The sequence below is a fragment of the Coptis chinensis genome, chromosome 9, assembly GCF_015680905.1.
Source record: "Coptis chinensis isolate HL-2020 chromosome 9, ASM1568090v1, whole genome shotgun sequence".
Lineage (NCBI taxonomy): Eukaryota > Viridiplantae > Streptophyta > Magnoliopsida > Ranunculales > Ranunculaceae > Coptis > Coptis chinensis.
This window is the reverse complement of record NC_141464.1, coordinates 52644359-52659799: the sequence shown is the minus strand read 5'-3', so window position 1 is coordinate 52659799 and position 15441 is coordinate 52644359. Positions and strand designations below refer to the sequence as shown.

The 15441-nt window shown below is 36.6% G+C and overlaps 3 protein-coding genes across 3 annotated transcripts; 2 read left to right on the top strand and 1 right to left on the bottom strand.

The window, feature by feature from the left end:
- Window positions 1–279: 279 nt before the first annotated feature.
- LOC147476641 (S-adenosyl-L-methionine-dependent methyltransferases superfamily protein) lies at window positions 280–3525 on the top strand. Its single transcript, XM_086583392.1, has 2 exons — window positions 280–1039; window positions 3388–3525. Exon 1 carries the CDS (start codon window positions 345–347, stop codon window positions 1014–1016), a length of 672 nt encoding a protein of 223 aa, XP_086439518.1. The 5' UTR covers window positions 280–344; the 3' UTR covers window positions 1017–1039; window positions 3388–3525.
- Window positions 3122–9866, top strand: LOC147476640 (ABC transporter D family member 2, chloroplastic-like). Its single transcript, XM_086583391.1, has 9 exons — window positions 3122–3601; window positions 3679–3746; window positions 5221–5547; window positions 5654–5818; window positions 6356–6584; window positions 7047–7285; window positions 7360–7648; window positions 7741–8012; window positions 9351–9866. Exons 1-9 carry the CDS (start codon window positions 3226–3228, stop codon window positions 9540–9542), a joined length of 2157 nt encoding a protein of 718 aa, XP_086439517.1. The 5' UTR covers window positions 3122–3225; the 3' UTR covers window positions 9543–9866.
- Window positions 9867–14373: 4507 nt separating this feature from the next.
- LOC147476639 (homeobox-leucine zipper protein ATHB-52-like) lies at window positions 14374–14988 on the bottom strand. The gene has a single exon (XM_086585784.1). The coding sequence runs from the start codon at window positions 14986–14988 to the stop codon at window positions 14374–14376; it is 615 nt and encodes a 204-aa protein (XP_086441910.1).
- Window positions 14989–15441: the final 453 nt, after the last annotated feature.

Sequence of the window (15441 nt, the reverse complement as noted above, 5' to 3'; positions counted from 1 at the left end):
AACCACCAGTACTTCGTTCCTTGAAGACAAAAAAATAAACTTTCACAATTTCACTCTACATCAAGAGCAAAAAAAAACATTAATCGAACTCTCTATGCAAAATTGCAAATTAGTGTAGTGTAAAAATTGTAATATGATCGTTATTTGAGTATACCAGGTATTTTAAACCTTGACATTATTGTCCGAAACTTTCAACACTAATTCCTGAAATAAAAAACAATTTACGATATTTCACCATATATTTGTTCCATTGCTCGAAATTTAATTTCCTTTTAAAACACAACCGATCCCCATTCAGAGGGAGGAAAAAAAAAAGTTTGACTTGAGAAAAGAGAGGTAAAAAAATGAAGTTTTCAGACTCCCCCATAATCGAACTACCAATCCACAGCAAACTCCTTCAAATCGAGCAAGACAATCATTCAATGCACGTAGGCACATCAGTCTGGCCATGTTCACTAGTCCTAGTTAAATTCATCGAACGTTGGTCAACAACAACAGCACACGCCGCCACTTCACCCTACACCCACCTCCTCAATTTTACAAACAAAAAGGGTATCGAATTGGGCTCGGGTTGTGGGCCTTCAGGTATGGGCTTATATTTACTAGGCCTAGAAAACATAATCCTAACAGACATTGCACCAGTAATGCCCGCACTAAAGCGCAACCTTAAAAAAAACAAACTAGTTCTAGGCAAAACCTTAAAATCAACTCAACTATATTGGAACAACGTTAATCAGATTAATGCATTACACCCACCTTTTGATTTTGTTATTGCTGCTGATGTTGTTTACATTGAGGAAACTGTTGGCCCACTTGTTTCGACTATGGAAATGCTTGTTTCGGAAGATGGTGTTGTTTTGTTAGGATATCAGGTAAGGTCCCCTGAAGCTGATAGGTTGTTTTGGGAATTGGTTGGGAATGTTTTTGTTGTTGAGAAGATTCCTCACGAGCATTTGCATTTGGAGTATGCGTATGAGGAGACTGATGTTTTTGTTTTAAGAAAGAAGAAGAAGTAGACGGGGTGGAATTCGTTGTTCAGGTGATTGTGTTTTGCGTGTTTTTATTGGTTTTAGGATTTTGTTGTTTATTAGACTGAGCATTTATAGTTACACTGTAATGTATGCCGAGGTTGGTTTAATTTATATAATTATATGCAATGTCTATTATTACTTTGGCTATGTGCAATGTGAAATTTGGAATGTAACTCTTGCTGTGGAATGTGGCTAGCTGGAATTCACTTCTGTTGTGCTTATAGTATAGGAAATGGAATGAAACTTAGCACAATAGGGCCTAAGACATTAGCATATATCAAGGAGTTATCTAGAAAGTGTGGAAGAGGGGGTACCCTGAGGTACAAATGTTGGAGTTCCTGATAGTGTTTGTGAATCTTGAAAGAGAGCTTAGGATCTTGATTGCAGGTGGGTACTAGAAAGTTACTTCTTTAGAATTTCTGGCTTTCAAACTAGTATATTCAATTTCCTCGTCCAGGAGATTGAAATTGAGCAGGTGCACCTCGCATTTAACTTTTAGACACAAAATCCTCCATCAGTTTTCCCTTCAAACTTTTGTCCATCTCCATTCTCTATGTGCTTGGGTTTATCTAGAATCAGGAGTTGTATATACCCTTGGAGGCTTGGATATTCTTAACCTTCAATAAGATAGTATAGTATATTTCTTGAAGTCAATAGTGTGTGAGAGCAAAAAAGCTTAGGGGTAGTACATGATATCTCCCCTACTTAGATACCGAGTGATTAACAGGGATACACCTAAATTAAAAATGTTGGAGCTCTTGATGGTGTTTGGGTATCTTGAAAGAGAGTTTAGGATCTTGACTGAAGGTGGGCACTATAAACTTCGTCTTGAGAGTTTTAGGTTTTGAAATTAGTAGATTAAATCTCCTCAGTCCTCATCAGGGAGATTCATATTGAATAGGTTCAGAGGCACCTCGAGCTTAATTTTTAGACACGAAATTCTCCATTAGTGATTTCTTATAAACATTTCTCTGCCCATCTCTATCCTTGGGTTTATGCAGAAGTATGAAAAAAGGAGTTCCGTTTTCCCTTAGATACTCTTAATGTTTCTTAAGGTAGAACTCTATTGTTGAAGTTTTTAGTGTCTGAGAGTCAAGCAGCTTAAGGATATGCTTACTTCTTCAAGTTTTCCTTGTGTTATAGCACAGTAACATTTGAGTTCATAGTGTTCAGTTAGTTGGACACTCTAAACTGAACCATGCGTAAAACACTTCTTTGACTAATCCAAACAGATATGAGACACACTACTAAGAACATGTTAAGTAGTTGGACACTTTAAACTCCCAAGTCCTAACTCACAGACCATGCAAAGTTAGGGGTTCCTTAATGCTTTGGGCTGTGCCCTATTGTGAAGTGGACACTTGCTATTTTGAGTATTTTCTTGCTGTCTTCTGTTTTAGCCTTTTAAGGCAATATGAGAATTTTTGATGAAGGAGGGTTTTATTAATAAAAATCTAGCATATTTGGTCAGAAAAGAAGACAAGGTCAATAATTTGCCTAAACAAGCACACTTAGTATGACATTGCTAGCTTTAGATCCTACTCAAGTGATCAAACCAAGAGTAGGGGGTGGTTGTGGAATAAGTGGCCGAGTGGGGAATCAGGGGCGGCTCCAAAGCAGGGCGAACAGGCACTCTAGTACAAAGGCTTTGAAATAGTTCTTGAACCTGCTTGGATGTCGGTTCAATTCCTGCTATGCCTCATCCTAGTAGGCGTTTGTGCCATTGGGCCAGCTAACCTTTTAAGGATTCTTTCCTGTTCCATCTCTTGTAGTTGCATATCCCAATGTGGCCTGCCATTAAAGGGGGTGCGTGGAGTGTCAGAATGTACAAGTAATGCAAGAGAACTTCATTTTTAAAATTTTCCCATTTTCATTAACTTGTTAAATAACTAGCATTATAATGTGACTGACTACACTCTGTTTTCTCACAATGACTGATTCATTTTCTAAAACTTTGGACACCTATTTTTCAAGCAAGCTTTATGGGCTTTTTGTTATTGGGTTATAAGCTTTTGAGTCAAAATATAGTGGCAGAACTGTAGTTGACCGAAGAGGATAAATGATCTGAGGCACACAACATCCCAAGTCCCAACTACCCATCCCGTCATTTACAAGCACGATACTAAAATAAAGTAACCCGCGAAATAAAATAGTGTTAGTTAGTCAGTTAGTTACAGGTGAAGAACGCAAAAAAATGATGTTATCCGTTGCCACTCTACCTACATATTCGCCGCGGCATAGTAGTAAACAAGAAGCCTACTTTACCTCCTTGTCACGTCATCCTTCATTTCTAGCTACAATGCCTTTACAAAGAAGAAGAAGTTGTTCGAGTCTCATTAAATGTTCTTCTTCGCAGTCTTATGAAGAAAATAAGGAAGTGGAAAAGAGACGACCAGACTTGGCAACTTTATTAAGAAGATTCTGGAAAGTGGCAGCTCCTTATTGGTCTTCTACTGATCAAACTCAAGCTAGGCTCCGTCTTGCTGCTCTTTTCACTCTTACTTTAGCTACTACTGGAATAAGTGTCGGCTTTAGTTTCCTCGGTCGCGATTTCTACAATGCCCTTGCCAGTTAGTATTATCATTATATTCTTATTAATTGTTTTTTTTATTTTTTAAAGTTTATTTATTTGTTTTGTTTTTGGTAGATAAGGATCAAGAACAGTTTTCGAAGCAGCTATTGTATTACTTGGGGGCATTTGCTGGTGGTATTCCGGTGAGCACATTGCTCCATTTCCCTTTTAGGTATTGTATTTCCTTCTTTTTAACTCCCCCCTAAATGCCCACCCATATTATCATAGCATCCCTACTGCTGCAATTATTTATTTGTTACTTTTGTAGATAAAGTTTTACTAATTACTTTTGCCAATCATTAATCTTTCTAATAAATAAGAGTAAATAGGTTATTAGGCCTTCTTTCTTTCTAGTTGTGTGTGCATAAATCAAGACGGTCTGGATCAAGGGTAGGTCGAGCAGAATATCTATCTGTTATAGCGGGATCAGAGACCAGTAGACCTTGCTAAGATGGACACTAGGACTCACACAGTCCGGGGAGTGGATTTCCTGGACGGTTAGAGCGACTTGAGTCCAGCACGCATACCTATCTAGATCTGAGATAGATCGAAGAGGGTATTCAGTGTAGAAGATCTTGGTCCCTCTAACGCTGGCCATGCGGCAGTAGATTAGAGAGGCAAGAAACCGTAAAGACAGTAGGTCTATATAAGGAAGTAAGGAACATTCTTCACACTTATGAACTATGAAACAAGGACTTGATTCCACTTGTACGGATACATAGGCAGCCACCTTTAGTGGGTCAGCTCATCTATCAAACCAATCCCTTCTAGTCTTCTCATTACTCATCTTCCATATAACTAGCTCCTCCCATCACAGCAAAATCCTTGTGAACAAGTCCCCAAAAACTTGGTCTCACACTAGTGGTCCGTCGTCCTATGCTCATCTTGAGTATGCTCTCACCTCCTTCTGGTTTATAATATATTTTCTCTCACTATTAATAAATAGAAAAATAAACATAATGACATTGCCAATTTGCCATTAGCCTTCAAGCTACCCTTAGGAATTTCTTTCCGGGTGACATTGAAGAGAAAAACATAAGTATCATTTAGTTCAATCCTAAAAAGCACGTCTACTACTTATATGCTATTTGTAACATGTTGTATCCATAAACATCCAAAAGCATGTCCAAGTACCAAAGGCACCAAGTCATCACGGTTGATGGTCAAATTTTATAGTCTGTCTAGTTGATACAGTGTGTTTTCTGTCAAATGGAGGACCATTTCCTAGCTATTGTCCCAGTAGTGCCTTCTTTTCGTTCTCTCTAAAATTCAAGAAGACAGAGAAGCTCACAAGCTTAGGCTATTAGATTGGCAATACTAGCAATAAAGAATATGCCAACTAACAATTAAAATCATAAATCACTTTTTAGCTTGGTTGTTTACAATATATATGTAATCCAACTTTTCTCTCCCCTCTCCCCTCCTGAAGCGTCTGGTTGTCTTTTGAAATGTTTATAGAGTGTATTATGAGTAGAGTTTAATGATTTTTTTTTTCCGATAATAAATAGAGTTTAATGAATGTATTTGTTGTTTGAATTACACCAGGTTTCAATAGGACTCCTTTTAATCTCTGTCAGGATTTATTATTTATGTTAATTTTAATGTTTCCACGTGCAGTTTTTCGTTTTGAGAGATTATGCAAGAGAAACACTTGCTTTAAGATGGCGTTCTTGGATGACGAGCTACTACATAGAACGCTACCTTAAGAATCAGACATTTTACACGATCCAATCACAATCAATGATCGATAATCCAGACCAGCGGATTGTTGACGATCTAAGTTCCTTTACTGGAACAGCGCTATCATTTTCTTTGACATTCTTCAATGCTGCCATAGACTTGATATCTTTTAGTAACATCCTCTATGGAATCTATCCTCCGCTATTTGGTGTACTTCTTGCGTACTCTATTGGTGGAACAGCTATTAGTGTATATCTTGGAAGGGTAATCTCGCTATTCTCTGGAACCCAAATTTAAATCTATAGTGAAGCCATTGTTGGCAAAATCATTATATTCCAAATTAACAAAAGAAAATTCCCTCTATTTTCAGGGTTTAGTAACATTGAATTTCTTGCAAGAGAAGAAAGAAGCAGATTTTCGTTACGGTCTCGTACGTGTTCGAGAAAATGCTGAATCAATTGCCTTTTATGGTGGGGAAGAAAATGAGATGCAGCTTCTGTTGCAGCGTTTCAAAAGTGCTTTTGAAAACCTAAGTGTATGGAGGTCCCCTTTTTCTTGTTAAGTAATTCTATTGTTTGTGATTTTGTTGCTGCACATCATCCCTTTTGCCGAGTTTGGATAAATCTATAATATTCTGTGATGCAGGACACTCTAGTAATTATTCTGACATAATAAGACTAAATGTTGGAATAGTGTGCATTGCTTATGTTGTTGGTTTTTTTTTTTTTGGTAACAAGACTTTTCCTTAAGGAAGATTTGTATGACACCTCCTCCATTCAGTGATATATGGAAATGCTATACATAGCCATGGACCACGGTTTGCTATTAGAAATGTTTATGCTCAATGGTTTGTTGTTAGACACTGTGTTCTTTGTGTCTAAACATGCGAATAGACATGTGGTTTCATCTCAAACATTTCATGCTCTTATCAGACATTACGAATGACATGTGTTACAGACATCTTCCGAATGGCTGCAACATGATATATGTTCTTAAAAAAATTGATATATGTTCTTAAAACTGCCATTTTTTTCCTTTTTAGAATCTTATTTTAGTTTACTGTTATCTGCAGCAACTGTTGATTTCTTCCCGAAATTTGGAGTTCTTCACCAATGGCTATCGGTACCTGATTCAGATACTTCCTGCTGCTGTTGTTGCTCCTATGTATTTCTCTGGAAAAATTGAATTTGGGGTCATAAATCAATCGGTTTCAGCATTTAATCATATTCTGGGGGATTTTTCCCTCATAGTTTACCAATTTCAGGCAATAAGTGCCTTTTCAGCTGTTATTGATCGACTAGGTAATATATTCTTCTTTCTTATATTACTATGTAACATGGACCGCGCCATATTTCAAAGATAATCCGTGTCGGACACATATTGTATGTGATTTACCTCCATTTTTTATATTTTACCGTGTCAGACACTTTGTGTCCGTGTCAGATACAGACATCCATGTCAATGTAACTTAGTTATATTATATGTTTTTTATACTAAATACTTAATAAGGTGAAACCAATACCAACTCCAATTCTGTTGATCTTGAGTGAATGAACTGTTCTATGTCACAAAGAAGAGGTCTCCGTTCTTAGAGAGAAACATATTTGCTATAAACGCATCTGACAATTAGTAGCACATTTTCTCGGATGCACGGTCAACGTGAACTAGATGATTATATTTCATAGTGTTGTTAATATGATCTATAGCTTCTCATGATGTCTACGAGTTCAGTATTTATTAAGCTCCATCTTCTCGAAATACAGGTGAATTTGATGACCTACTGGATGACAGCTCTCAACAGCAGACTGAAGCATCAGAAAAAATTTCTGTTGTATATAGCAGTGTGCAGAGTTCCTCTTACCTTCAATCAAATGGATCTCTTCTTCTGGAAAAGTGTCATAAGTTGCTAAACATTGAGAATTTGACACTGCAAGCGCCGAAAAAGTCAAGTACTCTAATAAAGGATTTATCCTTGGAGATCAACAAGAAGGATAACTTACTGGTCAGTAAGCTTCCCATCTCTTCTTCATATTGCCATTTGCTGCAAAGGTATTAATAAAGTTACGGTTCTAACAGGTCATGGGTCCCAGTGGGAGTGGGAAGACTTCGTTGTTAAGAGCTATGGCTGGTCTTTGGAATACAGGGGGAGGGACAATTACTTTCTATATGAGAGATGTTGAAGATCAACAACTGCCCATTTCTTCAGACAGACCTCAAGAAGTATCTTCTGAAAACAGAAGAGCTAAGGGAATATTTTTCCTCCCTCAAAGACCATATATGGTCTTGGGAACACTTCGGCAGCAATTGCTTTATCCTACATGGAGTGAGGGCTCACTTCCCATTGCCGAAAGTACCAAACTTCCTGGTATGCATCTTTCTGTATATATTCCTAAATAGTACCATTCCAAAATCTGTTTTGAGCTAATGCTGACAACCAACGGTCATACCCACTCCCAGATTCCCTGTCTATCTTATCTCAGCAACCAAGCTCGGAAAATGCGGCTATAGGGCTAAAGAAGCCCAAAGACGAAGATCTTATCCAGGTTCTAGTTGATGTCCGTCTGGATTATATTCTATATCGTTTTAATGGCCTTGATTCTACAAATGAGTGGTCCAGCGTTCTTTCCCTTGGTGAGCAACAACGCCTTGCATTTGCACGTTTGTTGCTTTCGAAGCCAAAATTGGTTTTATTGGATGAATCCACCAGTGCTTTAGATGAAACCAATGAGGTATGTAGTGATACGTTTTTTGTCATCTGCTTGTGTTTGAACAATAGCTGAGGGTGTTATCTGCTCTTTTTATTTGAAAAAAAACAAAAAAAAAGGAACTTGTAGTTTACCCGTGTAGCATACTCATTGTACACTTACATGTCCATTTTAGTTTGAGTTGTTAATCACTAATTTGTTGAAATATTGTAACAAACTTAGTTTTCTTTCTTAATTCTCTTGAAATTCATACAGCTCAGCAAACCCTAAATGATAGGGTATAGTTCTTTACCTTTAGCAAGTGGGAATAGGATTCTCTAGCACAAACAAAAAGGATTAAAAATTAGGAGTAGGAGTATTTGTGACTTTCGCGGTTGATATGGTTCGAGATACTAATTTCACCCTTCTGGCAATGATTAGGGACCTTAGGGTGAGGGGTTGAAGAGTAGCACAGTGTATTAGTTTTTTCTGAAATTCATACTTACAAAAGTAAACTGTGGTTTCAGCACAAATATAATCGTCTTAGAATTGGGTTTATCAAGGAGAAAATTGATTATGGTCCAAAATAAAGGGTATCATGGGATTGTTGGATTTGCTTGTTGAGGACAACTTTTGCAGTTGAACTGAAACAGTCCAAGTTTGTTGCCGATGACCAGTTTTCTAATATCGCCAACTTATTTTCCCTAAATGTGACATGTTAGTATGTTACTTGAGGGGGGAAATAAAAAGGAGAGGAAAAAAGTCAGTCATATGCACTTTTGACTTTACAATGGTAAAAGTATTTAACTGGTTTGCTGTTCTTTATTTTGCAATTAGTTTGATGTACCTTTATGTATGTCTTCCGTTTTATTTCATCCCTAGTTCCTGTGCATCCTTTCCTTCATGTCCTTGATGTTTCATCTCATTCCTGTGTTCAGCATGTTCCTGAGTGCACCGACCCTTTTGTAAATGTGACAAACACTATGAGATGAGATGTGACCATCTGGACATCTAAGATCTAAAACGAGCTGGTTCTAATTGTCATCACAGCTTTAAGATACAATAATATCTTGAATATTTTGATTGGTCAGATCAGCATCCTTTAGATTCATGGATCAATATGTTCTCATTTCGAATTTTCTTTCCATATAGCTTATGTCAACTGATACCTAGAGATGAAATTAAAGAATATGTAAAGTTACAGATTAATCCCTACTGTTTACATATATGGAAGTTTTTATTTTGTAGATTGCTAATGCTACAAATGGAAGGAAAAATACAGGGTTGAAAATAAGATTGTGTGTTCTTTACTTAGGATAAAAGAATTAATAGAAATGTAAACTAGATGATTCTATCTTCTTATTGTTGAACTTCTGGTTTCAGGCCCATCTATACAAGCAGATTGAGGCAGCAGGGATAACATATGTCAGTGTTGGCCATCGAAGAACCCTTGAGAAATACCACAGGAAGAAGTTACATATATCCAAAATGGATGACGATAGTAGTCAACAGAATTGGCTTCTCAAAGACATTAATCAAAATGTAACCGACAAGTCTGTGAAATCAACCTTATAGCTTTTGGAACAGCTGGGATCTCTAGATATAGAAATATCTTATGGCTGTTTTCCTGGAGTCATAAAGTGGCTGGCATCTGTAACTTTGAAAAAGTTCGAGCACGAAGCAGCATTATGTTGATTGCTCAAATGGGTTCCATTTCTTGCCTCATTACTGCTTCCGGACCAATGTGACTGATTTCTCAATACTATGGAAGACAAACCCCGCTTCTCACACTTCATATGTTACTGTTTATTTTATTTGGTGTATCTATAGAATTACACTATTTTGAGAATCGCTGTAGTAACTAGCTTTTGATTATTTGCTTATTCAAATTTTTGTATCTGTCGTATAGAGTTGTCGCCTATTTCGTATAGAGTTTCTATGTCTCGTTCTAGTGTAATTTGTTGGACCTTTGTGGATAGACGCTTGAACTTGATAAAAACTGACTCTGGCTAAGCTCAACTTCGTCGTTTGAGGTAACATCATCGAAAATGCAGTAGTCTGGAACGATTTTGGAGTGATTCAGTTCTATGGTTGTGTGGCCCTAGTAATTCAGTCCCAGACAAAATTCAGACCCATTTTTGTTTTACAATTTTTTCCTCGGCATTTTAGCCATTAGCTTGAAGGGTATATAGTTCATCATCGTAATACACTTTGATTCTATACTTACAGGACCCTTGATACGGAGTCTGTGTTGTGTTTTCCATCGAACATTTTTAACGTTCTCATAAGATATAACTTTATTTCTCTAAGTTTTTAGTGTTCATGAGCAAATCGGCTCAGGGGATATTCGTACTCTTTTTTGGTTCTCTTTTATTTATAGCGTAATAGTTTCTACGTTAGCATATGCAATACAACTTGGAAGGGTACTCATGTCTATGTGTTTCATAGCCCAGCTGGCTAACTCATGAGCGCCCCCCTACAAAAGTCCTAGGTACCCAATTAAAATTAAATCTTAAACATTGTTCCAAATTAGACAGAATAAAAGTCATGATACTACTAAACTTCCAGTTGCAATTCTGTAAAGGAGAGTTTAGCATTCTAATGACACTTTGGTTATCACCCTCAGCTCCACTGCCATAAGCCCATAACACCGAGATCCTTAGCCAATAGAGTCCCCACCTCTGCTACAATGAGTTCTGCTTCTTCTGAAGAAGTTGCTGTGAACTTTCTGAATGCTGATTGTGGCGTACTTCTGTAAGCTTTCCTTGTGTGATACCACATTAACATTTTAGTTCAGAATGTAAAAGCGCCCTTTTTTTTTTTTCAGTAGTTGGATACCTGTTGGGCACTCAAACTCAAAAGTGTAAACTGAACCGTCTGTATCACACTTCTATGAACTAGTCAAGACAAAGGACATGTTTAGAACTTTGGTGCATTCTGAAATGGACACTCTAACTAAGAAAAGCAGGCCATGCAAAGTTAGTGGATCCCAAAATGCATTGGGCTGTGCAAAGTCACGAAAGAGGGGGAGGAACTCTAGAAGATACAGGACAAATTAAAAACGGCTCAGGTAGATGAAAAGTCAAATATACCCTTAGTACGAAACGAAATAATAAACGGCCCGGCCCAACCTAAACAATCCGGTATATATAGTATAAACAATCACTGTTCATACCTTAATATGAGTTATGAACACTCATTGTTGATTGTTCATACCTTAACATAATGTATGATCAGTAAAAACACTTATTAGAGTATGAACAATCAATATTCATATATCAACATGAGATATGAACAATAATTGTGCATACCTATTTGGAGTATGAGCAATCAATATTCATACCTCAACATAATGTATGATCAATAAAAACACTTATTGGAATATGATTGATTTATTTAGGGTATGGGGTATGAACAATCATTGTTCATACATCAACATGAGTTATGAACAATGATTGTTCATACCTCAACATTATGTATGATTAATAAGAACACTTATTGGAGTATGAACAATTATTGTTCACAGTGGCGGAGCCAAGAAATTCATCCAGGTAGAGCACCACAGAATGTGATTACTGACGATAAATTCCTAATACATTTATAAGTACATTGTAATAGTTTTTTTAATATGAAAATGAACAAAATATATAATAAATACATCATTAGCAAAAAAAAAAAACACATACACACACACAAACAATCGGTCATAAAAATGGAAACATAACTTGGAAGAAAAATTATCAATTCATATAACTCCAATAACATAATAACTTTCACAATTGCCCTCGTCATTTGTCTCTCCCTTAAAATGCTACTATCTCTCGATGCAAGCAACTCTATGCCGGCAAAGTTTAGGTTGCAAAATCTCAAGGCTATTCACGACCAAAAGAAAAATAAAAAATTGGCGGTATAATAACAAAAAATAAATAAAATAGCACAGAGCTAATCGTCGTTCTCAATTGTAGGGTGTGAAAACAATAATGAAAGACGCAAAATTGATGGAAGAACTACCTGATGAAATCGTGATCAAGATATTAGAAATCGGAATTAATAATTCCATTCTAACTCGCAAAGATCATTTTCAACGTGTTGCAAAAATTTCAACAAATTAAGCAACGAAGAGACTTTTTGGTGTTGTCTATTAATCCGAGATTTCCCTTGGGTGAAAATGATGGTTCACTTCATAAAAATTATAGTACGAAAAGAAATTTACAATTTCAGAATGGTAAGAGATGTTAGAATGAAACGTGCTTTTGTTAAGGCCTTTTTAATTTTACTTTTTGGTACACTACTATTTTTTTTTAAATCTAGGATTGAGGGGGGGGCCAGCCCTACTGGTCCAACAAAAGATCGGTCCCTGATTGTTCATACTTATTTGGGCTATGAACAATCAATGTTCATACATCAACATAAGGTATGAACAATCATTGTTCATATCTATTTGGGGTATGAACAATCAATATTCATACCTCAATATAATGTAAGATCTGTAAGAACACCTATTGGAATATGAACAATCATTATTTATACCTCAATATGAGTTATGAACAATTACATCAATATATTGTATGAGGTATGTTCACCTATTTGGGTATGGACAATCATTGTTTATACATCAGCATAAAGTATGAATACTCATTATTCATAGCAAAACGACAAAAATGATAAATTCGGAAAATATTTATTTCAAATCCAGGTCATTTATTCATGAGGATAATTTTCACTCGAAAATTGATTTTCCGTTTCACCCGAATAAAAAAATATCGCTGGTTTTAACAGTGATTTTCACTCAAAAAATGGGACTTGGGAACAATCTAGTGTAGTTTGAAATGGACACTTGCTATTTCTGGTTTTCTTTTGTTTCGCCTTATTGAGGGCAGTATGAGCATGTTTACTAGTCATTTGTCGTTAAAAAAGAAAACGAAGTGGGTAAGAGCATCAATTTGGAGTTATGGACTAAGACATTCCAACAAAGTGGATAATACCCCTAAACAAACACACTTACTCGTAATGGATTCAGAATCATATCTTCATTAGTCAGTTCTACAGTCCTTGTCAGCTCATCGTCAGAGTTTCGTTTTTGTAATATATTACAAGGTCCCATATTACAAATTCACAATAAAGTGTCCGTCTGTCAAAGTTGTCCCATATAACCTCTTCATTCGGCCACTTATATAACAGAGTTGACGTGGTAATATCGATAGTAATGGCAATGAAAGAGACATTTGGGAAATATATAGGGGTGGGGGGTCAGGGCAGGGGGCAGATAGAGTACATTTGTGAAAATAGTCTTGAATTAGCTGTATCTCTATTAGCTAGTGGTGCTCGGAGTTAGTACTTAATCATAAATTATTTCGGAGGATCATTTTATGAGAGCAATAGATTGACAACTTATATTTTGTGGGTCTTTTTCTGAATTTGTTCTCATATAGTCATATCAATAGGTCTTCTTCGTTCCAGATATATTTCATTTCCACTTTTATTGTTACTTCTGACTTCAATAGAAATTTGGGGCTAACTTCTTCTACCATAAATGTTTTTTTTTTTTTTTTTATAGATTACCATAAATGTTTTAAGTCTCCAATGTGTTTCATGTGTTTCAAATTTTGCATCTCCAATAAGGCAATAACATTTGAAAACCGAAAAGGGCAGATTAATTTCAGTATTAATTAATGAGCAACCAAATTAAAGGCCAGATAGTGATATATAGTCTAATAGTCTCTACTCTCTACAAGCAACCAAACTGATGGAGGTGTAGAGCAGAATTAGCATACTGCTATGATACAGAGAGATGGGCACCTTTCTATTCTTTTTTGGTACTTGCACCGATATAGAACCAAGATATCAAAGTTGGCGGACAAATATGGGAAATTGTTTATGTAACATATTTCCAACAGTGTCTGTTATACACTTATACTACTGAGCTATATCAGCTGTTTATAAAAAAACATGACTGTATACATATCAATTACTCACTACTGTATTTGTATCAGGTCAATTGGGGAATGGAAGAGATTAGTTTAGTGTAAATCCCTGTTATGACATCATCCGAAAGGTGTAGTACATCAATAAATTTGCAATAAACAGACTTGTAAACGAAAGTGAATAATTTATATTATACTGCATTTCAGTTGTCTGAGACGCCCAAGTTAAACTACCTTTGGATAGGCAGATCGATTTTTTTATTGCAAAGGAAAAACGAATAAATTAGCCTATTCTGCATGTTCTGTATGTAAAGATAAACTAATACAGTAGAGACCAACTTACTGCCGTAGATATAAGTGTAGGCGAAATGTATTGTTACATTTTCCACTTCAAGCTTTTTCAGGTTACACATATAACATTTTATTGTATTCACTCTCTTTTTCAATGTGTTGAATTTGATGGATTGAAGAGACTGCTATTGTTATTTAACATCATAGCTTGATCCTCTCCCCATCAGACAAGCATAGAGGTCTTCCACCTGCAAGACCTCAGTATTCTTCCAATGGCAATTTGCATCACTAGGAAAACTCGAACTGCCATCTTCCTCGCATGACGTAGAGACTGAATTAAGAGGAGGTGTAGTTAAATTCAGCGAAAGTAGTATTTCGTGAGCTTTCTGTAACTCCACGCTAAGCCTCCCGACCTCCCGTTGAAGCCTCCCTCTATCTGCTAAGACACTCTCTAGCCTGAGCTGAATTGCCCTGTAGTCGAGTTCGATGTTTTGTGTCTTCCATCTTGCTCGCTTATTCTGGTACCAGATAGCAACCTGTTTTGGTGGCATACCAAGCTCGTAAGCAAGCTGAAACTTTCGTTCCGGTTCAAGCTTCTTCTCATGATTAAAACTAGCTTCTAAGAGTCTTAATTGCTCCTCAGTAAGACGGTTCTTGTACCGCTTAGGAATGCTTTTCTGGTTTTGAGATTTTGGGAGCTTCATGTTAAGTGTCCAAGTGTGGTTACCAACAATTTGAGAGGCATTGGCTTTTATTAACAGGAGGGAGGGGTCAGGAGATGGACCTGTGGCGGCTGACTTCGTCATTGGACTATTGGACTATTGGAGAGATGTGGCGTTCACGTGAGTATGACCCCACATATACTTTTCTTTGACAAGAGGTAGGACCTAATGTACATTAAGCTGTGCAGTGGAGAGTTTGAGATAATAGTACGTGCAAGTAGGAAATGACTGACTAAGTACTCTCTGATGAACAACTTGTTATTTTTAAGTTGAAGGATATCCTTTTTCCCAGTTCGTAGGAGGGGAAAGAAGATGTCAAGAAATTGTACGTGTTCAACACAAATGGACTAAAGTGTTCATTTTGAATTTTTTTGGTGGGTCCTTTTATTCATATAAGTTGATTGAGTGAGTCAAAGTGTTCTTCCTGCAAGAAGATTCTATTAGAAAACTCAGGGAATGATTGGGATGGACTTCGTCATACTTGTATCCTAGGTGGCGGCTGCATAGTAGTTTCGACAATTTTCGTGACATTTTTTG